Genomic DNA, 19369 nt, shown 5'->3' with positions numbered 1-19369 from the left:
CTCTGGGCTCCTGGGCTGCTGCAAGGGAGGTGGCTGCCGAACAGCGAGGTGCTCCTCCGTGGAAAGGAGCATTTGATCTGCAGGTGTAAATCTGTGCTGCTCCATTTGCAACCAGACCAGCTATCTGGTTGATGACTCCAGGTTTACTGGGATCCTTAAAAGCAGCACAAAAAGATGTGATGGGGGATACCATCTTCCTGCCAGAGATAAGGTGTAGCTGTGGCCTGGCCACTGGGAGAGTGAAAATAAACCATTTCATTGCCTGCTCCTTGGATGTGCTGCCATTGATTCAGGCTATGGCATGTTGTCTTTTAAGCATCACCTCTGCTGCGAGAGGCTGTTGTCCCTGCAATCACAGTTCATTACAGCCTTCAGAGCAGAAAAAGCAGGGCGCTGGGTCCTCCTCCCAGGGTCAGGCCACCACGCTGGCAGGTTGCTGCTGAGGCGACAGACAGGGCAGGTTTGACTCTCTCCTGCCTGACCCAGGGCTAACCCAGGAGAAACCACCCTGCGATGCTGAGGGGCGTTTTGGCTGGGAGGGTCCCCTATTTTTGGGGTCCCTGTGCGGGGAGGGAGGGGGTGATGCTCCCAGATGGGCACAGGGAGGGTGGACAACTTAGATGGAAGGGTTACTTCCCCCCCCCTCCTTTACCTTTTCCCCTTTTCTTTCCCCAAAGACTGCTGGCTTATCCTGGGTAAGCCCTCTGCTGTGGTCTATGGCTTTTTATTCCTATGTGATTGCTTTTCCTAACTCATGTAGGGCGAAAAGCCATGGGCTACACAGAGGAGGGACTCCACCTTCCAGGCACCTCTGCAAACCGCATGGACCCCTGATCCCTTTTTAATCACTCATATTTATTTGGTAACAAATAACAAGTGAAAGGGGGCATTGAAGCCTTGCAGGGCCTTAGAGGTTTAGCAAGACGGATGGGCCAGGGGGTGGCGAGCAGAGGGAGAGACAAAGGGGGACGGGGATGGTGGGGGGCATGGCCTTTCAGGCGCCGTCGTCCCCATTCAGAGCTGAAAGGGCGCTCGGCGGCGCCGGGTGCTGGCGAAGGGGGCTGCAAGGGCGGCGGGAGCAGCTTTTCTTTGGCAGCGAGCTTTTCTCACACGGTTCAAAGCATCCCCACCTGCAGCCCTGCAGAACAAAAGCGTCAGGCGGAGACCAAGGGCATTTCCAAGGGCCACGGCCGCTGCCTAACCCAGCACTGACACAGCTCCAGGTGATGGCAGGAGCCCTTTCTACTGTTGCCGGCTCCCTCGAGCAGGGGCTCACAGGGGGCTGAGAAAAGCCCGGGTACCTCCAGCCTCATCTCCCCACCACACCGTGTCCCTTCCAGGAGTGCTGCAGACCCAGCGGGTTGTGCAGAGCCTGGAGCCACCCAGTTTGCACCAGGCAGGATCCGTCCCCACAGTGCCCACGAGGCCACGGCCAGCCCAGTGCCACGAGGACAGCGGAGGGGAGATGGTGGCTGGGAGCACATGAGAAGGACAGGCTTAATCATACAGTGGGACCTGGCAAATTTGCACTTTTTAAATGCACAAAGGCTGTGAGCAGAGCAGCCTGGCAGAGCTGGGCTGGATGGGGTGGGAGAGTCAGGCACCGCTGCAGACCCCACTACTGCAGACCCCACCACCGCAGACCCCACCACCGCAGACCCTGCCACCACAGTCTTCACCACCACAGACCCCGCTTAGCCCCTGTCAGCACCCAAAGATCACTGGGGGGGGTTACAAACCACCCTCGCCAAGCAGGAAGCGAGCAATTTCTCTATTTTTTTTTTTTTTCTCACTTCCTGAGCTTTGAGTCATTAGGTGTCAGGCTTTCAAGTTTATTTCACCAGCCTGGAATGCATCTTTAAAAATAATAGTCATTGAAAAAAATGAAAGCTGAGATTCAGCTGTAATCCCATGACTCAAAGAGGTGTGGAAGGAAGAAAATCATGAAATCCCATGAGTTCCAACAATGAAAGCATGAGAGCTGGCAAGACCGTGGCACATAAATCATCAAAACTAAACACCATCAGTCAAAATGAAAGGAATTAAGCCAATCTCACCAGGCTGTTTTAATTATTTTTTAATGAGGATTTGCTCATTCAGAAAATTCACCCATGACAATGGCCGCCCCGAGCCATTCACGCTGAGCAGGACCCATCCCTGCAGCAGACACGCATGGCTTGGCCCCGCCATCCTGCCCCAGGGATGCTCCAGACCCGGCACAAGGTTGGCGATGGGAGCCGGGAGCCAGGGTGCCATCGACCGCCAGGAAGGGGAGAGCAGGGTGAAAGAACCAAAAATACGCCAGGAGTCCCATTTTTGCCATTAGCTTTGTTGCAACCCAAAACGTTGCGCTGGGGATGTAACGAGCCAAATTCTCTCTGGATGGTCCTGGGGGGTTAGCAGGTGCTGCACTGTGGTGGTCCCCCGAGGGGGGCACAGCCCCAAGCCTCCCAGAAGACCCTCTGCCATCACCAGCAGCGTTCCTGGAAGCACTGGGGGAAGGAGCTATCGGGGAGCGGGGATGCTGGGGCAGGGGCATAGACCCCATCTCTGCGCAGCAATTGCAGAGGGATGCAAACGCCCATGCTGGAGCAGCAGCCGCCCCCATTAATATTTTGGTGGCTGTTGGACAAAGTGGCTCAGAGCAGGATTATCGGCAGCCTGTCTGCACTATACCGGCGAGACACTCCGCCCCTGAGAAATGCTCCTACTACCCTTTATGCTATTGATTTTTCTTTTAGCAAGGCAGGCATTAAGCAGGAAAGAAACAGAGGGGGCACAACCCACCGCGTTCCTGCGGTGCTGTGTTCAAGAGCAGGCGGGACGGGAGGAAACCCTGTGGGCACATTGGTCGGGGTGTCTGGTGGTCAGGAGCCAGGGCTGGTGACTTTCTGCCAAATCTCTTTCTTACCCTTGTTTGCCCAGCTCCAGTACCCCCCGAAAATGCACAAGGGCTTAAGCAGTGAGATTTGACTTGTGGTTTTCAGTCTCTTTGATCCTCAGGGGGACACCCAACTGGGGCTTGCAGGAGGCGAGGGGGGAGACACGCATGGGACAAGTGTTTCGATGAAAGCCCTGCCGTGCAGAAGGCATTGGCAGGGGCACCTGGAAAAGGTCCATGGTGAAGAGGAGATGCTGCCAGCACCAGGTGAGCTCTCAGCTTGTCTGGCATCCACCTCCCAGCAGCACCTCCAGTCACCTTTCAATTAGCGCAGCCTCTGCCCGCGGCCCCGTGTGGCTGTGATTACTGCCCACTTCCAGGGCTGGGCAAAGCAAAAACCTTCGTCTGCCCTGCTTATAAAACATTGACAGCATTAAATAAAACAGTAGGTCAGGTTGGCATTTTCAAAGTATCTTTGAGAACTTCGGCACACACCTATTATTAAAAAGGCAGCAATCAGAATCCCATCCCTGGTCCAGAGAAGCGAGCTCGAGGAGCAGCCGCTGCGAAGGCGCTCCCGTCTCCCAAAGCTCCGGGCAAAGGATGATGCTGGAGCAGTCAGACCCCTCCAGCAGTCCCTGGTCCTTCCTGAGCTCCCGGGAATGAATGTGCAGAGCAGGACAAGCTGCTAATTACAGATAATAACTGCCATTTATGAGTGAGGCATCCATCGTCCCGGCTTCCTCCAGGAGCTGGGTGTGGAGCTCCCGTATCCCAAAGCTGCTGGTGGGTGAGGCACAGGCTTGTCCTGTGCTGCCCTGCGGGGAGGAGAAATCATAGAGTCATTTAGGTTGGAAAAGACCTTTACGATCATCAAGTCCAACCGTGATGCTAGGTATAAGGAGTTTTGGAAGCCTCCCCATGAAATCTGAAGTTGTTCCATGAAATTCCTCCTGACTTATTCAAGGAATAATATCTGTTTAGCCCCAAGAAGATAGAAATTCCCAGCTGCATGGCCCGACACAGAGCCCCCACACTGCTGTGCCAGCCCCCCGACATCCCTCGTGGCAGCAGCCGTAATTCTGGCTTCAGGTAGGCAAGGGCCACCCAGCTGTGTGTGCACGGGGCACCAGGTGCCAGATCCTTCCAGGGCGAGCAGAGATTTCATCCCACATCCCAGTGCACGGGCTGGGGTCACTGCCTGCTGCTGCCTGGACAGGGCTCGGGATGGAGTTCAGCTCCGTGCAGCGCTGATGATGTGCGGGAAGAGCAGCAGAAGCAGCACCAGCTTCTTGCTGGGTCACCCAGCCCCGTGGATGCTGGTCCCTGGAGATAACTTGGGAAGAGAGTGCCAATTATTAATATTTTAATTACAGCCACATGATAATGAACTGAAAAGCTGTGGGTTTTAATCAAAGCTGTGACGTCACCCAGCCCTAATGGGACACAGCAGGATGCCCAGCACTGCACCACCAGCACCCAGCCGCCCGGAGGGTTGGTGCACTGGGTGCACTGGGACCTCCTATGGAGAGGATGATGCTCAGTGGGAGCACAGAGAGATTTTACAGCTCAGCCCTGCTCAGGGTGCCCAAAGAAGGACCAGGGCATTAAAAATCACTCTGCAGCCCACGTCCCCAACAGGCTTTGCATGAACAGCTTCCCCAGGGTCTGATCCTGGCTGTGTGATGTTATTGCGGGGTATTTACCCACCCTTGGCATCGGAGGGTTCAGTTCCACAAGTGCTGCTCCCACACGAAATCCAGGTCACTTGGCTGCACCAGTGCTTTTGAGAAAACCTGCCCTCAGTTAGCTTATCGAGAGCTGGAGGAGGTTTGCGTGGAGAATTCACCGACGGGACAAAAAGAGACAAATCCGGGACTTGCCGGGAATTATTTATTCAGCTCTGCTCTCGGCGGGGAATTACGGATGCACCGGTTGTGCCACAGAGTACCTTCCTCCTCCCGTCTGCTTGGAAATGGGTTATTTAGTAACTGGTGAGGCCACCGGTGCTGAGTCAGCCCACAGCTAATGAACACCCTGGCTGCCCATTTGAAATTTATTGCACCTATTAATTACAACCATTAGCTGCAGCCAGTGAAATTTTTATAATGAGGACCCTTGCGACTTTGCCTTCCTAGCAGCAAATTAACTGTGTGGGGGGAAGAATCAATGGGATCAGCATACTTTACAGAAGCGATGTTTTAATTAGCGATTCTCTGCAAACATGCCAAGCAACAGCTTCTCCGTTCATTATCTCTCCTTAAAGGGATGGTGCTTCTTTGCAGGTTAGTTTTATCCCGGTGTCGTCTCCTCTGTTGTTGGGTTTCTAATGCACTGCTGCTCATTATAGAAACTGCTTTGAAGTTGGTTTTATCTTAGGTCTGGTTGTAAGCAGCGAGATGTCCAAGTTTGGCGGGGGGCGGGGGGAAATGCAACCCTAGGAAATAATGGTTTTGAAAGCTTGGCTGAAAAGTAGCGAAATTGGATGGATCCTGTGGCTGTGAGGAAGAGGGGGATAAGGAGTGGGAGAAAGGGGTTGTGTCCCCACAGGCACAGCAGCGAGCCCCAGGGATGTGGGACCTGAGCTTCTGATGCTTAAAAAATGAAAGGACCAAAAGTCCCAGGCAAGGCTCCCTCTGTGCAGGGTGCATCCGCATCCCACGGAGCTGCTCAGAAGAAAGTCTCTGCAAGTCCCGTGAGCATGGCACTGCAGAGCCAGGCTTTCTCCAGGGACTCCTCCGAATGTGTCTGCTTGGCGGATTTTAGAAAACCAGCCTGGTGATACCCAAACCATCAGTCACTCCCAAAAATCTTGGCTGTAGAGGTGGACTGACTAGCTCTCATGAAAGGCACATGAAATGAAATTTCTGGGAACTTTTCTACATTTCATTACAAATTATTTAATTCCATTCAGTTGCCTGCAAAAATACAGGACCAATTTCCATTGCAAATGATCTCATTTCCCAGGAAAACAAAACGACAGGCAAAAGGCAGCTTTGAAATTCAGGGTTTAAAATGCAAAACTTAATGTTGTTTTTTCCAACCAAGCGGCTAAAAGTTAATTCAGCGGCATTTCTCAGAAACAGAAAAGCTGAGGCAGGGTAAGATCAGTCCCAAATGAAAGATGCTGGTGCCTGAGCATCCTTTCCACAGGTTTGGCAGCCATCGCTGTCACCTGGCAGCCCCAGCCTGTCCCCACTGCAAGGCTGTGCTGAGTGCTGCCTCCATCCCTGCCTGCATCCCTGCCTGCACCCTGCCTGCATCCCGGGCTCTCCCTGCCCAGGACCCCCGCTCCTGAGCCGTGCTGTTGGAGCTGCCTGGCTGCCCAGCGAAGCCCAGGGAAATGGGTAATTGCAGGGCTAAGAAATAGACTCTGTCCAGCTGGTTCAGAAAGACATTTTTTAGGGCTCAGGGAAAGTGACATTATTAAAGTGAGCATGCTGATTTCAGACAGCTCCCAATTCATCACTGTGACAGTGACAAACACGGCCTGGGGTTATGCAGTTGACTAAAGAGAATTCTCTAGCTTTACATTTTTAATGCTCCTCGCATTTTCTCTGCTGCAGTGGAGTTTTATCCAAAGGATCTTCTCCCTTGAATAGAAAGGGCAGCACAGGTCTGTGAAGCATGCCCAGCCCTTGCAAATCAGGCCAGGCTTCTGTCATCATTGCCCAAGCCAGTTCATTTATTTTTTAATTATTCCTTGCTCCTTCAGGATCCTTTTTCTACCTTTTCAAGAAGAACAGGAGCATCAGCCTCAGCTGGGCTGCCTCTATTCTCCGGGGCTCATTCATCATTGTCTGCCGTCTGAATGGGAGGCAGAGGGTCAGCCTGAAAAGCCTCTGCGTTACAAGCCCCTCTAAATATATCAATAGCTCCCTAGTGGACACTGGGGTCCCAGCCGGACCGCCCAGGCTCTCAGGGTGGCTTTGTGTCTGCAAGGGGTCAGGGTGGGCACGGGGGGGACGTGGGGTGGCATGGGGCAGCGGGGAGTGGGCACCCACGGGGGCCGCCTGGGAGGTCTGCCCCAGACGCGTTTGCCTGGTTAATACGGCGAGGGTTAACAGAGGGGACGGTGCTGGGTGGGGGGTGGGAGCCCTGGGGGGGGGCGAGGGGGGTATTTGCCAAAGCTGGGTTTGGCAGTGCCGGACCAGTCCCGCTGTGCCAAAGCGGGGTGCCTGCTCCCAGAGGCTTCTCCTCCCTTCCCACCCCTTCCCCGCTGGCAGTGGGTTTGCTCCGCTCCAGCCGGGAGGGCGCAGGGGCCAGGAGGTGAGCAGCCCCCCACGCCAGCGGGCTGGCCCCCACGCAGCCCCTCCGCACCACCACCCCTTCCTTCCAAAATCCCATTCTCAGGCTGGTAACAAAAAGCAGCAGCACAAAGAGGGACGCGGAGACCTGCCGCTACGCTGAGAAGCCATTCAGAGCAGGAGACTCATTAAAGAGCCTGTTGTCATTATTTGTGAGCTCCAGAGGTAGCCTGATTTAATTTGGGAGCTACCAGACAGGTACCCAGATGGCTGGGGAGGGGGACAGCGGCAGAAGCGAATTAAGTGGGATGCCCCTCGCTGCTGCCGGTCGCTTTGTGCTGCAGCTGGGCCCCTTGGAAAGGGGAAAAGCGGAAAGGCAGGGATGTGGCACCCCCACCCCACCCCCCGCAACATCACCGCTGGTGAGGAGCCTGTGGAGGTGGGGGGCCACAGGCCCCACCTGCTTTGGCTTTTTTCCCCATGGTTAATTTTCTCCCAGCTGTCCCCGCTGTGAATTAGGGCTGCTCCAAACCCTGCCGCAGTTGTGGGCTGCAGGCAGTGGGCTGGGGGGGTCTCACAGTGCCTGGCTGTTGAGGGGGGGGTCACTCTTTGCTTGCTGCTGTTGGTGGCTGTGAGCCTCAGGAGGTGACAGTGCCTCACAGACCGAGTGTCACTCGGTCCTCGGACAGCTCCAGCATTGTGCCCATTTCACAGGTGGGTAAACTGAGGCCCCTGGCTGTTCCCCATCCGTGTTGCTGCTGACGGGGAGCAGATGCCGAGTCCGGGCTCTGCAGGGAGCCACAGGCAGTGATGGCACCGTGGGTGCTGCGGTCACCCTGCCCTCTGCACGGCTGGAGGGTGGCACGGTCGTGGTGGTGAGGATGCGACGTGCTGGGCAGCATGGTGGTGCACAGGCTGGGCACGGCTCCTTCGGGCACCGGCACCCCCTGGGGCAAAATCAGAGCTGGTCATCTGCAAGCTGTACAAAAGCTAAAAATTAAAATAGGGAGAGAATGAAGGTTTCACTTCAGATGGTATTTCTGCGAGTATTTGTTATTTATTTAAAAAAAAACCCAGACTTTCATTTGCATAATTACATTTTGCAGCTGTTGGGCCATAATGTGGGCTGTGCTTTGGGGCATTATTTTATCCGTTGAAAACGGACACAAAGAGAGTGAACTCCGCTCTCAGCTGTGCCTCATTGTGCCGTAACCGCTGGTGCTGCCTCTGCGCCGGGGCGCTCCCAGGGCACCTCACCTCCCAGGCCCTGGAATATGCATTAGGAGCCGCAAGCTGTCCCCACGTCTGTCCCGATTGTTCCCTGCTTTTGAGGAGAGGGGCTAGGGGGGGAAGTATTAATCTCTCGCTGGGTGGGGAATTTGGGAGTGCCTGGCTGGGGGCCTTGGATGTGAGGAAGGACGGGGAAGGGAGGTGTCTGTCGGTGCAGGGTGATGTTCCAGTTTTGAGATTTTGGGGCTATGTCCTACACCCTCTGTCCTGCCCGTGCATCCCCCGTGTGTCTGCAGGAGCTGCTCTGACTGCTCTCCCTGTCCCCATCCAGGTCTCCTGGGGGTGCTCCCAAGCCTCTCCTGCTCCAGGTGATGCCCCAGTTCACCTTTGCTTGCTTCTGTGGGCTCCATGGCTTCTGCAAGATGAAAAGGAAGAAAGAAGAGTCCAGCGCGGAGCAGGAGACGGCAGTGTGAGGAGCAGACTCGTGCGTGTGCCCTGCCCAGCTGTGCCTCAGGACCCCATCCCCTTCCCCTCGGTACGCTGGGACTGCCGGGGGGGGACATTTGCCACCTCCTTTCTTCTTGCCTTTCCAAGGACCAGCTCCCCACCAGACACCATCCTCTGCCTGCACTGTCTTGGGGTGTCTCAGGGGGCTGGGAGGCTGCTGGCCGAGCCGATGTGCCTGGGATGATGCTTGGCAGGGGAGGAAGAGCCTGGGGCTGAGCAATGAATGGTTTTGCTCATCAATAGCAGCAGCAGCAGGCTGTGGAGAGCATGGGGGGAGCTGGTTAATCTGCTCTAACACACTTATCCTGCAGCTTGCCTCATTTTCTCTCCCCTCCCTCTTCCCAGATACTTGTGTGGCCAAGGGAGAGCCGAAACACGGGAATGACCTTGCCAAGAGGTAGAAGCAGATGCTGTGGACGTTATTCAGGTGCTGCAGCAGTTCTGCCCGGACGCACAGCCCAGCCGGGTGCTGAGCACTCAGCACCCAAGCAGTCAGTGTCAGAGGCACCCTGCATCCCAGCAGGGTAGAGATTTCCCTGCAGAGCGAGTCAACCTGCTCTTGCTCCAACAAGTCTCAACAGACAGACCTGGAGCAGTTCTCATAAGCCAGAGCCAGACCTTGTCCTTCCTTGGAGTCGCAGTGCCAGAGAGGCTGGCCCCTGGCTGGTAAGTTGTCCTGCTGCTGCAGAATTGGCTGAACATAAAAAAAAAAACCAAGCTGGTTTGGGGTTTGGTGCTTTCTAAAGTCTGTCTCAGGCAAGTGTCTGTGACTCCAAGAAGCCGATTTCTCCGAGCCTCTGCCCTGCCTGGCCCCGCGGGCGCAGCACACCAGGGCGCTTTGGAGGCACCAGACACATCGACCCTGCTTGGACGCTGCTCCCTGTGTGACTGGTGTGGACTGGCAGCTCTGACGCCACGGGCAGGGGGGACACCTCGATGTGTGACCCCCACAGCCATGAGGCTCAGCGGGATCTTGTTCTCGTTTGGCAAACGGGCCAAATTTCCCCTGAGCTCAGGGCACTCGAGATTCACTCCAGGGGCATTTCTAGCATAAGTATGTTCTCCAGAGCAGAAATCCTTATTTCTTCCATACTGCGCTTCCCTTCTCCATATGGAGACCCCTCAGCTTGGTGCCAAAGGTGATGCCTGGGGCTGTCGGGCTGGAGCTGCTCTCCCCCAGGGTTAGTTTTGCTTCTGCCACCGCCTCCTCCTGCCATGGTCGAGTGCTCGCCTTGCACCATGTGGCCGTCCCCACGCTTCCCCTCTCTCTCCCACCTGCTCTGTGCATCCTTCCCACCCACCGCCAAAGCCATATGGGAGCTCCCTGCGTGCTGTGCCTTCTCGGAGGCGGCTCAGACAGCCCTGCTCAGATACCCTCCAAAGAGCCCCAGGCTGTGCACGCTGGAGAGCTGGTGAGTGTTGGTGAGCCAGGGTCCCCCAGGGTTTGGGGACCGCTGCTTGGGTCTCAGGTGCCTGGTTCCCCATCCCTGGATCCACCTGGCATTTGAGATCTCACGCACCAGCAGGTGCATCAGCCCCTGTGCTCCCGTTTGCAAGGACAGCCTTAGGAAGGGGTAAGTGCCACCTTAGGAAGGGGTAAGTGCCACCTTAGGAAGGGGTAAGTGCCACCTTAGGAAGGGGTAAATGCACAGGGGGGTTTCGTTTGGGCAGATTGATACCCCCAAGCAGCCCCCAGCACAGGGGACAGGCACACTTGGAGAACAAATCCTCCCCCTGTGATTAACGGGCTCGATCTTTCCAGGGTTTGCCCGGACCAGGTTCTCGCTCAAACAGAGCTGTACGTGCCACTGACAGCTCCCCTTCGGAGCAGGTTTGTTGGCTCAGCCAACATCCAGAACCAACATGGCTATTATTTTATTTTCTTATCCAAAGGATTTAGCACAAAAACCTGAGCCTGGCCAGGAGCTCCAATAACACAAGGTGCAGCTGAGGAGCTTTAAATCCTCTCTGCTAGGTGCCTGTTGTTTGGGCTGCAGTGGGAAGCAGCTGACTGGTATGGGATGCGCTGCTTGGAGCCAGCTTGGAAGTGGCAGCCAGCCGGGACTGGGCATGGGGACGTGGACTGCTCCTGGTCTCCGTGTCAGACCCCGAGGTCAGGAGGCTCGGGGTACTTTGCTTTTGCCTCTCTTTAAGCCCCAGCGATGTGAGCTCTGGGATCCAGGGGTGCAGCCCCCGGGCAGTGCTCCCAGCTGGGTATTTCCCAGCTGGGCTCCAGATTTTGGCATGGGAGAGGGCACGCGGTGGCACGAGGTGCCCTGCGAGGGGCCTGCCAGGAGACCAGTCTGGCTTCCCTGTCATTTGTCACCATCGAACTCAGCATATTCCAACGTGGCACGCAGAGATCGGTGGCAAACACTGTGGTTAGTGCTGGCTGTGGCATCTCCTCTGGGATCTCTGGGGCTGCATCAACCTTTTGCTTAGGCAGCGCTCAAGGAGCTGCTTTGCCGAGGCACCAAGGGTGGCTGAGGTTAATGCTGATGCACCCACATTTTGGCTTGATTGACGGTGCCCCATTCCTAGGGGGACGCGAGCTGGGTCCCTGCTAATGATCTGAGCTGGCATCACAGTGTGGAGAGCTGGAGCTGTTCGGGCAGCAGGCACATGTTCCAGGGAGACCATCAAAAGCAGAGGTTTGGGGAAAATCCTGGGCAGCTTCGCTCAGTCAGGCTTTACAGAAGCTAAATTATTACTGTGGGGTTGAGGCGGGGGGGTGGCCCAGTTCATTACTGTGTAACCTTCGCTGCTAAACCTTTTGGATTTGAGATCCATCATCGTTTGGCAGTTAAAGATGTGCAGCTAACGGCCACCCCGAGATTCCGTGTCTAGGTGGAGGCTCGGCACTGCACTGAGAGCAGCCCTGGAGATGAGGCTGGTGCATGACGGGATGGGGCTTCAGGGGCTCCCAGTTGTGGTGGGAGCTCCCCAGGCTGCTCTGGGATGAGCTGGGAACTCTGCTGCAAACACCCCATGCTCACACTGTGCTTGCATGTACATTGTACGTGATGCATGTACAGCGCACATGCTGTACTCGGCGCACATGCTGTACACAGTGCATCTGCTGTACGTGGTCCACCTGCTGTACACGGTGCACCTGCTGTACACGGTGCACATGTTGTACATGGTGCACATGCTGTACTTATGCACATGCTGTACTCGGTGTACATGCTGTACACTGTGCACATGCTGTACACGGTGCACACGCAGTGCACACCCTATGCACACACTGTGCACACACTATGCACGCACCACATGCCATACATGCACGGTAGCCACTGTGCCTGTTCTGGTGTTCCCTGTGTCCCAAATATTCCTGTCTTCAGTGAGGGGTTCCCAAGCCAGGTGTTTAATGAATGTAGCATGTAAAATTGAGATGGGCAGACACTCACCCACACCTATTATATGTACATTTGACAACGCAGTATATGAACCAGGTGCAGTATGAACATTAAAGCGCTTGAGCTACAGTTATTTTTAAAGAGAACTTCCCACCTCCCTGGATGGATGTAGCTCTCAAAGCAACAATATGTTTTCCACCATGGCTCCGAGCAAAATAGTTTGCTCCTGGGTTGACCTCTATTGTGTTCATAAATGGCTTGTGGTGCTTTTTGATTCCCCCATCATAATGACTTGACCTCTAGATTTATGGCTGAAGGTCCTTTCATCTGCACATTGTTTCCCACCAGACTCCAGCCTGCCGCTTTTCTGTAGCAAACCTGCCAACAGCCGAGCCCCTCGCCGCCCGCCCCTCCGAGTCGCCTGGCCAGCTCCCACTAAGAAATTTGCCGTGGGCAAAAGCAAACTATTTTCCCCCCTCCTCTTTTTCAAGTGGCAGCATTTTAACAGGGCAGCACATGCTTCTGAGGCTGCGAAGGCTGGAAACTTGATAGCTCTTGTCCTTGTGCAAACACTCTCTCCCTGTCTCTCTTTCTCTCTCCTCCACGTTTGCACAACCCCTGGCATTTTTATAAACTAGGAGGTTTGTTATTGTTCAGGATTTCCTCTTGCCCTCCCAAGTACCAGACACCCTGCCTTTGACTCTTCCACCCTGTTTTCGCTTTTCCACTCCAGAAGCAACTGGATCTGAGCGATGCTGTAGTAGATAAATCTTACTAATGTCAGTGGCAATGAGCTGTAAGTTGAAGTTGTCCATCCAGTGGTTTCCAAGTGCTTTTCCAGGGTTTTTCCACCCTCTGGAGAGGGGAAGGGAAGTGCAGGGACCCCCACAGCTGAGCAGTGAGCCTGAAGCTGACACTGCAAAATTGCCCGCACCCTGGCTGCTTGTGGACATCCGTGGGGTGAAGGATGCAGTTGTGTGAGGTACAGCTTGTCCTCTCTGCTGCAGAGCTGGCTTAGCATACAGCTGGGCTCCACAAATCCCCTGTACAACACGAGCCTTATCTGTACCACGGGTTCCCAGGGTTGATGGAGCGAAAGCTTCCACTTCCATCTCTTCTCAGGAAGAGCAGAGCTATGCTCCCAAAAGGTGCATTTGTTCCCATCAGCAATAATCCTTCTTTAATCCTATTACACCAAGGAAAGCATCCAACTTCCCTCAAAGCGGATGGTGGGATGCATGGAGGAGGGAGGTCTCTCACCACGGGCTGCAGCCCTGCCTGCCCTGGCCTGGTCCCTGCCAGGGCTTTGGGGTGCGTGTCCCATGGCATGGCCCCTTCCCCTGCACCCCGAGCTTTTCCTCCGGTGCCAAAGGGCTGGAGTGAAGCAGGCAGCAGCCAGCGACACCCCTGCACCAGCCCTGGGATGGAGCAGTAACATCCCCTGAAACAAGGAGCTGCCTGTACCAAGGGTTCAGGGTCTGGAGCTGATGCTGGAGTGTCGGGAAAAAATCAGTTTTAATGATCAAAATAACCAGAGCATCTCCTCGGGCTCACTTCCAAAGGCAGGCAGTGTAGCTCCTTTGTAAATATTGGCTTTCTTGGGAGCCAGCGAGCCTACAGATGTTTATTTGCATGACAATAGCCGGGTTGGGGACCAAAACATGTGTGTGTGTGCGCGCGCAAGGGGCTAGTGATGGAGGTGGTCTTGCCAGGGGAGCTTGCGCTGCGCCGATGTGAGATGAAGCAATGTTTGTGCAGCGAGCTGGAAGGGTACGCACACACATGGTAGGAGGCGAGCCAAGAAAAAAAAGCTGCAGCTTGAACTCTCGTCTCGTAACGTGTTCTTAAAGGTTTCGCTGGAGATGTGAAAAAGAATCGGGAAAATAACCCAGGCGAGCCCGAGGCAGGCGCTCTGCAGCAGGACTGACTCCTTCCACCCAAATGCCCTGCACGTCAGCTTGACGGAGCACGATGGATTTAAGACAAGCGCCGTGTTTGCTACAGACGGGGCAATTTCTGCAACCCAGGTGGTAACCAAGGGAAAAATGACTTTTTTTCTTTTTTTTTCCAGAAATCACCTGGCCCAAGCTGCCCTTTCTCCCTTGCGTAGGCAGGATTTTCCTCCAGCTGCTCGACGTTCCCGTGCTGACCCGCTGCTCTCCTGCTAGCAAGGAGGATTGCGCAGAGAAATATCTGGGGCGGGCTGATAAAATCTGCAGTTCCCAGTTGGCCTCCATCCTCCCAGCCTGTGCCTGCTCCCCTCCCCATGCATCTGTCTTCCTATAGTTCAAAAAACAACCAGTCTTTGTGGCTGCCCCAACACCCCACGTTTTTCAGAATGTTCCTCCGAGGACAAAGTACAGGCAGTTTCAGGCAGCTCCAGGTGGGCACGGGGAAGCTCACGTTGTTTGGGGAAAATGCTGACCTTGTTCTGTTCCTATTTTTGCACATCAGCACAGCCTCCCAAATTCAGGGTTTGCAGCCCCAGTGCTGTCCTTGGCGAGGACCTTCGGATTTATCTTTGGGCCAAAAAAAAGAAAGTTGGTGGAATGAAAAGCCTATTTGTGGAATGTAACTTTATTTTTGCACAGTCCGCCTGTAACGCGTGGTGACCACACAAGTCATGCACTCGTGGACTTAAACCACTAGCGATTAATCACTGCTCTGAAGTTTATTACAAGTGTAAAGATACGGGTCAAATTCAATTTTTGTTTTATGCCAGCATAAATCCAGAGAGACAGTCTGGATACTAAGATGTCTACCAAAATATTAATTATACAGAAATGAGCTTGGACTGGACCTCTGCTCGCAGATTTCTCCTAACCGTGTCTCAGTCTCACCCTTGTGCAAAAGCACGTGAACAACAAGCACAAGCAGGCAGAGACAGGCTTACCGCGGGCACACGCTAGGGAAGCCCTGACTCAACAAAGCCCTGCTTAAATTTAAGTGTTTGCTTTGGGATTTTGCTCGATCCAGTAAATTTGCCTAACTCCCCCCTAACAAACCTTGATCGATCTCTGCAGGAGCATGCAATGACTAAGCAGAGGAGAAGGCACCGAACCATCCTTGCAGCATCTCCCTAATGCTGCCTAACAAGGATCAAAGCATTCAACCTCTTTTTATTGTCCTTTTCTTTTATCCCACTGTCTGGATTTCATCACGAAGGGACCTACCCAGACATGTTCCTCAGGAGTCTCCCAGCCCCAGTAGCCATAGAAACCGGCTATTTTTAGTCTGTTTTCCTGATGCCAGTAAATGACTTTTCTCTACTTTGGAGAGGCAGAAGACCAGGGCAGCCTTGTGTGCTGGTGGATGGTAAATGAGCATCTCCAGCGAGGCAGGCGTCCTCTCCTCTACAGTGCTGTACGTCTGAGAAAATAAATGTGGCATTGGTAAATAAGCGCACATTATCTACGCACAGAGCAGATCACTTCCTATGGTATTTCCTACGCTAGAGAAAATATTTATAAGAATTTTTAGAGTATGGATTTTATAGCCATTTGGAGATCAGGGGTTTTGGTATATGACAAGCTTCCTCCTTTTCGGAGCTGGTTCTTCAAAAGACGCTGTAATACAAATTACCGGTGTTTGGCAACGCGATCAATGTGGGTAAAAGCACAGTGGTACTTACACCATAAATCAGCCCCACAACAATGCCTCTCATTCCTGGGATACCAGTAAGACTTGAAGCCAAAGGCTTTTGAAGTAAGATGGAAGAACACATTTGTCTGAGTAATTATCAGGCTGCACGCTAATGAGCAACGCTGGCCGGATAATTCAGCACGAGGGAAGAGAGCTGGGGCAGAGCATCATTTTCCTAGAGGGTTTTCTTAAAACATCCATTGTCTCCCGGGCTGTTCCCCCATGCCTGTGGCAGGATCCAGCCCACAGGGCCATTTCCCCAGCTGCTGCCTGCCCTCCTGGGGGTACTCGGCAAACGCTGGGGCAGCTCCTGGGGATGCAGGAGCATCCCGACCGGTGCCGCATCCTCAGGGAGCACTGTGGGGAGTGATCAGCGAACTTCTGCCAGGCAGAGACGGTGGAGACCGTTTCCTTTTAATGCTTGCCAGGTATCCTGGAGCTGTAAATACCCCGAGCCCGATGGCTTCTGCTGTAACATATCTAGTTTACAAGATTGTACTATAAATTATAGATGCATATCATGACTGCGGTTTGCACCGAGACACTTGCCTATTGATCCGTCTCCTGCTGGTTAATATTCAGGACTGCTTTGGGAAGCAGCATGCTGTAGCGGGTCATCGGGATGTCAGCACTCGGAGCAAGCGATTTCCTGGCCCGACCGTACCAGTACGCAGGGAAGCAGCTGTGGAGCTGCTGTAATAAACCAGCCTTGCCATACCCCTGCCGGAGATGGGTTTTATTTCGCGCTTGCGGCCCTGAGCTGGGTGGGAGCAGAAGGAAAGGTGGGTTTGGTGGGAGATGGGGACCCTAACCCCGCTCTCTCCCCACCAAGGCCTGGCTGCAGCTAGAGCCATGCTGCAGTGGTCTGTTTGCATGCACATGGAGCGGACACAGAGCAGAAGTTGCAGTAAAACCCCAGCGGTGGCAGCGCCACCACCACTTACTAAAGCAGCTGTGGGGACGGGCTCCCAAGCCCCGAGGTGACAGTGCTTACAAACCAAGGTGACACCCTAAGGCCAGCCAAAATGGCGTAGCCTTTCCCCAGCCGCACGCTGAAATAGCCAGCAAAGGCACGGCACGGCACGGCACGGCACGGCACGGCACGGCACGGCACGGCACGGCACGGCACGGCACGGGCCCCGCTGCGCTGCGGCTGCGACCGGCCGCTCAGCCCAACTCAACACATGCAACGCGGCTCCCTCCCGCGGGCCGGGCCCTTTAAATGTGGCGGGGCGGGGCCTGGGGCAGACCAGAGGTGCGGGACGGGGGGGGTTGCGCCCCGCAGCGGGAGGGCGCACGTGGGCGCTGCCGGGTGGCGCGGAGCGGCCCCTCCCCACGCGGTGGTACAGCCCAAGGGGGCGGGGCCGGGCGGGCCGTTTGAAAGCCGTTAGGCGGCCTGGCGCGAGGTGCTGTGGCCTGCTCCGCTGCCACCGGCGTGGGCTGGGCTGGGCTGGGCGGCGGAGACCCCCACGGGGGCTGGAGGGGCCCGTTTAGGCGCGCGCGGGCCCGTTTAGTCGCGCGCGGAGCCGTTGAGGCCGCGCATGCGCGTGGCGGTGGGCAGGCTCTTGCAGGCGGGCTGGGGTTGGCGCTGTCGGGACCTCGTGGCGCAACGGTAGCGCGTCTGACTCCAGATCAGAAGGCTGCGTGTTCGAATCACGTCGGGGTCACGGCGCCCTTCGGGGCTCCTCTTTTACGGCGGGAGGGCAGAGCGGGGGTCCCCGGGGGTACCGGGGTGGTGGGGCTGCAGGGTGGGGGGCGAGGCCAGCCGGTGCTGCAGGCCGGGCTCCAGCGGCCCCTTCTCGGCACTTATTTTTGCTTTGGGTGGGTGTGAGCCCCCCGTGCCCCCTCGGGGCGCTGGAGCCCAGCACAGCACCCTGGCAGACCCTCACCCAAAATTGAGGTTGTGCTTCATCCTGATCAGGCTACCCAGGTGCTGCAGCTGGCGTGGGAGGGGGATGAAGGGTGCTGGGCGATGGAGGGTGAAGGTTTGGAGGTGCAGTGGTTAGGGGGTTCCCCCTGTGCCCTCCGTCTCCACCCTGAGCTGCAGGCTGGGTGTGTATGTGTGCGTCCCCCCTGCCCACCGGGTGTGTCGTTCCCCCCCCCCCCCCCCCCCCCCCAAACCAGTTGCCATCCCATGGTGGCATCGAGGCACCGTCCCAGCCCTGCGGCTGCTGGACCCTTTTGGCGAACATTAAGAGCACATCCTCTTCATAAGACGTAGTGGAGAGACCAGCAACGTAAAATAGCTCAGGTTACCGGTGGAAAACACTGGAAATAACTTAAGCGCTGCAATTAGGGGCATAAGTAAAGAAACGCTGGGTGACAACTATTTCACTGTTCTATTTTTTCCAACTGCAGGTGCTACTCTCAAGGACAGTGCCAGGAAACAATTTTATATGGATTAATTTTTCCAAGTTGGTAGAGTTCGGCTGCTTTCATCCCACTGGGAAATCCCCAATCTTTCTGATATACTGATCGTACACAGATGTGACCCCAGAGTGCTCGGGAAATGTGAGTGGTGTTTGGTCCTGGGGGATGCTGGGGTACCACATGTGTGAGGGAGCGGGAGGGAGGCCGGGATCCTCTTGCTGATGTAATATTTTAGGAATGTTTTTGTCTTCAGGTGCTTGTGTTGTACAGGCTTGGAGGGGATAAACACACCCAAAGTGCCCGTGACTGGCGCACAGCTTCTGAACAACCCTGGGTGACGACGCTTGTCCCTGCGATGCTGCATGAGGCAAGTGGTGCCTTTTACCTTCTAAGACCCACCCCACCCCACAGCAGCTGAGTTACCTACTGCTTAGAATATATAATACATAGATAATTTAGAAATACAGTGCTCCCTACATAGCTTTTTTTCCTGCCTTTGTAACAGTAGAAGTAGCTCTAGCTTTGACTCAGCCGGCACACTTTGTTATTTTAAACTATTTTACATTTGGAAGGAACAATAAAGGCAAAGTCTAATCTGCAGGATGGATAAAGCTTCTAAGTGGTCATTAACTTTAACTGCTTTAACCTGTTCAGCAGATGATGGGTTGTGTACACCTGAGTTCCTGTAGTCTTGATCTCTTTCCATTAAATCGCTTTTGTCTTGACTAGCTTTTTCTTTTGAACTTCATTGCTTTATAATAGCACATAGGAATGATGCTTTGAGCTTCTGTTGCCACAAAGATTACCTTTATGTTGAAAAATAGCACAAGGCTAAAAGAAATAGAAATTGAGCCTTTATTGCCCTGCGCTGCCTTCACTGATACAATTTTAATTAAGGAAAAACGGCTGGGCAAAAAATAACCTCATATCTGGAAGTATATATCCACGGTGATGTGCTCCCTCAAATGTGCGATATTAAAGCCATTTGTAAGGTGACAGCAGGATATGTTGAAACCTTGCTCTGGAAGCTTGAATAAATATATTGCATGTCTTTGCTGTGTGGCTACTAATTAAAATGTGTGTGATTGATTTGGGGTTTAACTGCTGTGGGAGGGGAGGAATGGGCTTGAAGCAAG

At 54.6% G+C, this 19369-nt stretch overlaps 1 protein-coding gene and 1 non-coding gene across 4 annotated transcripts in view; both read left to right on the top strand.

Moving 5' to 3' along the window:
• BLACAT1 (BLACAT1 overlapping LEMD1 locus) overlaps positions 1-16565 on the top strand; it is a 35792-nt gene extending 19227 nt beyond the window's left edge. For 2 of the 3 annotated variants that reach the window (XM_055820041.1, XM_055820039.1), the window contains exons 2-4: positions 8690-8893; positions 9211-9531; positions 14293-16565. In XM_055820041.1, the coding sequence (XP_055676016.1) occupies positions 8730-8831 (102 nt within the window). In that variant the 5' untranslated portion in view covers positions 8690-8729 and the 3' untranslated portion in view covers positions 8832-8893; positions 9211-9531; positions 14293-16565. Of the gene's footprint in view, positions 1-1008; positions 3149-8689; positions 8894-9210; positions 9532-14292 lie in introns of those variants that run through there. The other variant, XM_055820040.1, reaches the window with a different exon arrangement.
• Positions 16566-17458: 893 nt separating this feature from the next.
• TRNAW-CCA (transfer RNA tryptophan (anticodon CCA)) lies at positions 17459-17530 on the top strand. Its single transcript has one exon. It is a non-coding gene; the product is annotated as a tRNA-Trp (tRNA).
• Positions 17531-19369: the final 1839 nt, after the last annotated feature.

This window comes from Falco peregrinus, chromosome 16 (genome assembly GCF_023634155.1).
Source record: "Falco peregrinus isolate bFalPer1 chromosome 16, bFalPer1.pri, whole genome shotgun sequence".
In the NCBI taxonomy this organism is placed as follows: Eukaryota; Metazoa; Chordata; class Aves; order Falconiformes; family Falconidae; genus Falco; species Falco peregrinus.
Note: the sequence above shows the minus strand (reverse complement) of the source record. Positions and strands in the feature narration are given on the sequence as shown.